At 70.3% G+C, this 762-nt stretch overlaps 1 protein-coding gene across 1 annotated transcript in view; it reads left to right on the top strand.

Annotated features, from left to right (window-relative positions):
* LOC103899954 (spectrin beta chain, erythrocytic-like) overlaps positions 1–762 on the top strand; it is a gene marked incomplete at its 5' end in the record, with an annotated part of 14915 nt that overhangs the window by 9848 nt on the left and 4305 nt on the right. Inside the window, 5 exon segments of the mRNA XM_019472402.1 lie at positions 6–125; positions 214–304; positions 379–525; positions 642–759; position 762. The exon segment at position 762 is cut by the window's right edge and continues 121 nt beyond it. Coding sequence (XP_019327947.1) covers positions 6–125; positions 214–304; positions 379–525; positions 642–759; position 762 — 477 coding nt within the window.

Here is a 762-nt window from a genome sequence, read left to right as displayed (position 1 = left end):
CGCGCTGGCGTGGAGAGCAGCGCCGAGAAGGTCCCCGAGGCGGTGGCCGGTGGCACCAAGCTGGTGGCCGAGGGGAACATCTTCGCCGAGAAGATCGCCGAGAAGTGCCAGGCCCTCCAGGAGCGGTGAGTCCGGCGAGGGGCCCGTGGGCGGGCAGGCGGGCAGCGTGTGGGCAGCAGGGCTGATGCTGCCTGTCTCTGGTCGCCCTGCCAGGCATGGGGCTGTGGCGGCCATGGCGGAGGAGGCGGCGGGTTTGCTGCAGGACAACCATGAGCTGCAGACCTTCCTGCAGAGCTGCCGGGAGGAAGGGACGCGGCGCGGCTTTTTTTTACGGGGGGGGGTCCCCACCAGCCGAGCCTTGATACACCTCGCCCGCAGCTTGACGCCTGGGTGGAGGAGAAGATGCTGACAGTACAGGACGCCTCCTACGGTGAAGCCCGCGGCCTCCACAGCAAGTGGCAGAAGCACCAGGCGTTCATGGCTGAGCTGGCACCCAACCAGGGCTGGCTGGAGAAGATCGAGACGGTGGGTGCCGGCACCGGTGCCTGGAAGCCTCGCTGCCCGCCGGCCGGGTGGGAGGTCCCCGTGCTGGCGTGGAGCCGTGCTGCGGCGGCCACCAACCTCTTCGGTGTTGTCGGCAGGAGGGGAAGGAGCTGGCGAGCCGCAAGCCGCAGTACGGCGAGGTGGTGGCACGGCAGCTGGACGAGCTGCGGGGGCGGTGGGATGGGCTGTGCAGCGCCGCCGAGGAGAAGGGCCGGCGGC

Source organism: Aptenodytes forsteri, unplaced genomic scaffold (genome assembly GCF_000699145.1).
Source record: "Aptenodytes forsteri isolate BGI_AS27 unplaced genomic scaffold, ASM69914v1 Scaffold596, whole genome shotgun sequence".
Lineage (NCBI taxonomy): Eukaryota > Metazoa > Chordata > Aves > Sphenisciformes > Spheniscidae > Aptenodytes > Aptenodytes forsteri.
Note: the sequence above shows the minus strand (reverse complement) of the source record. Positions and strands in the feature narration are given on the sequence as shown.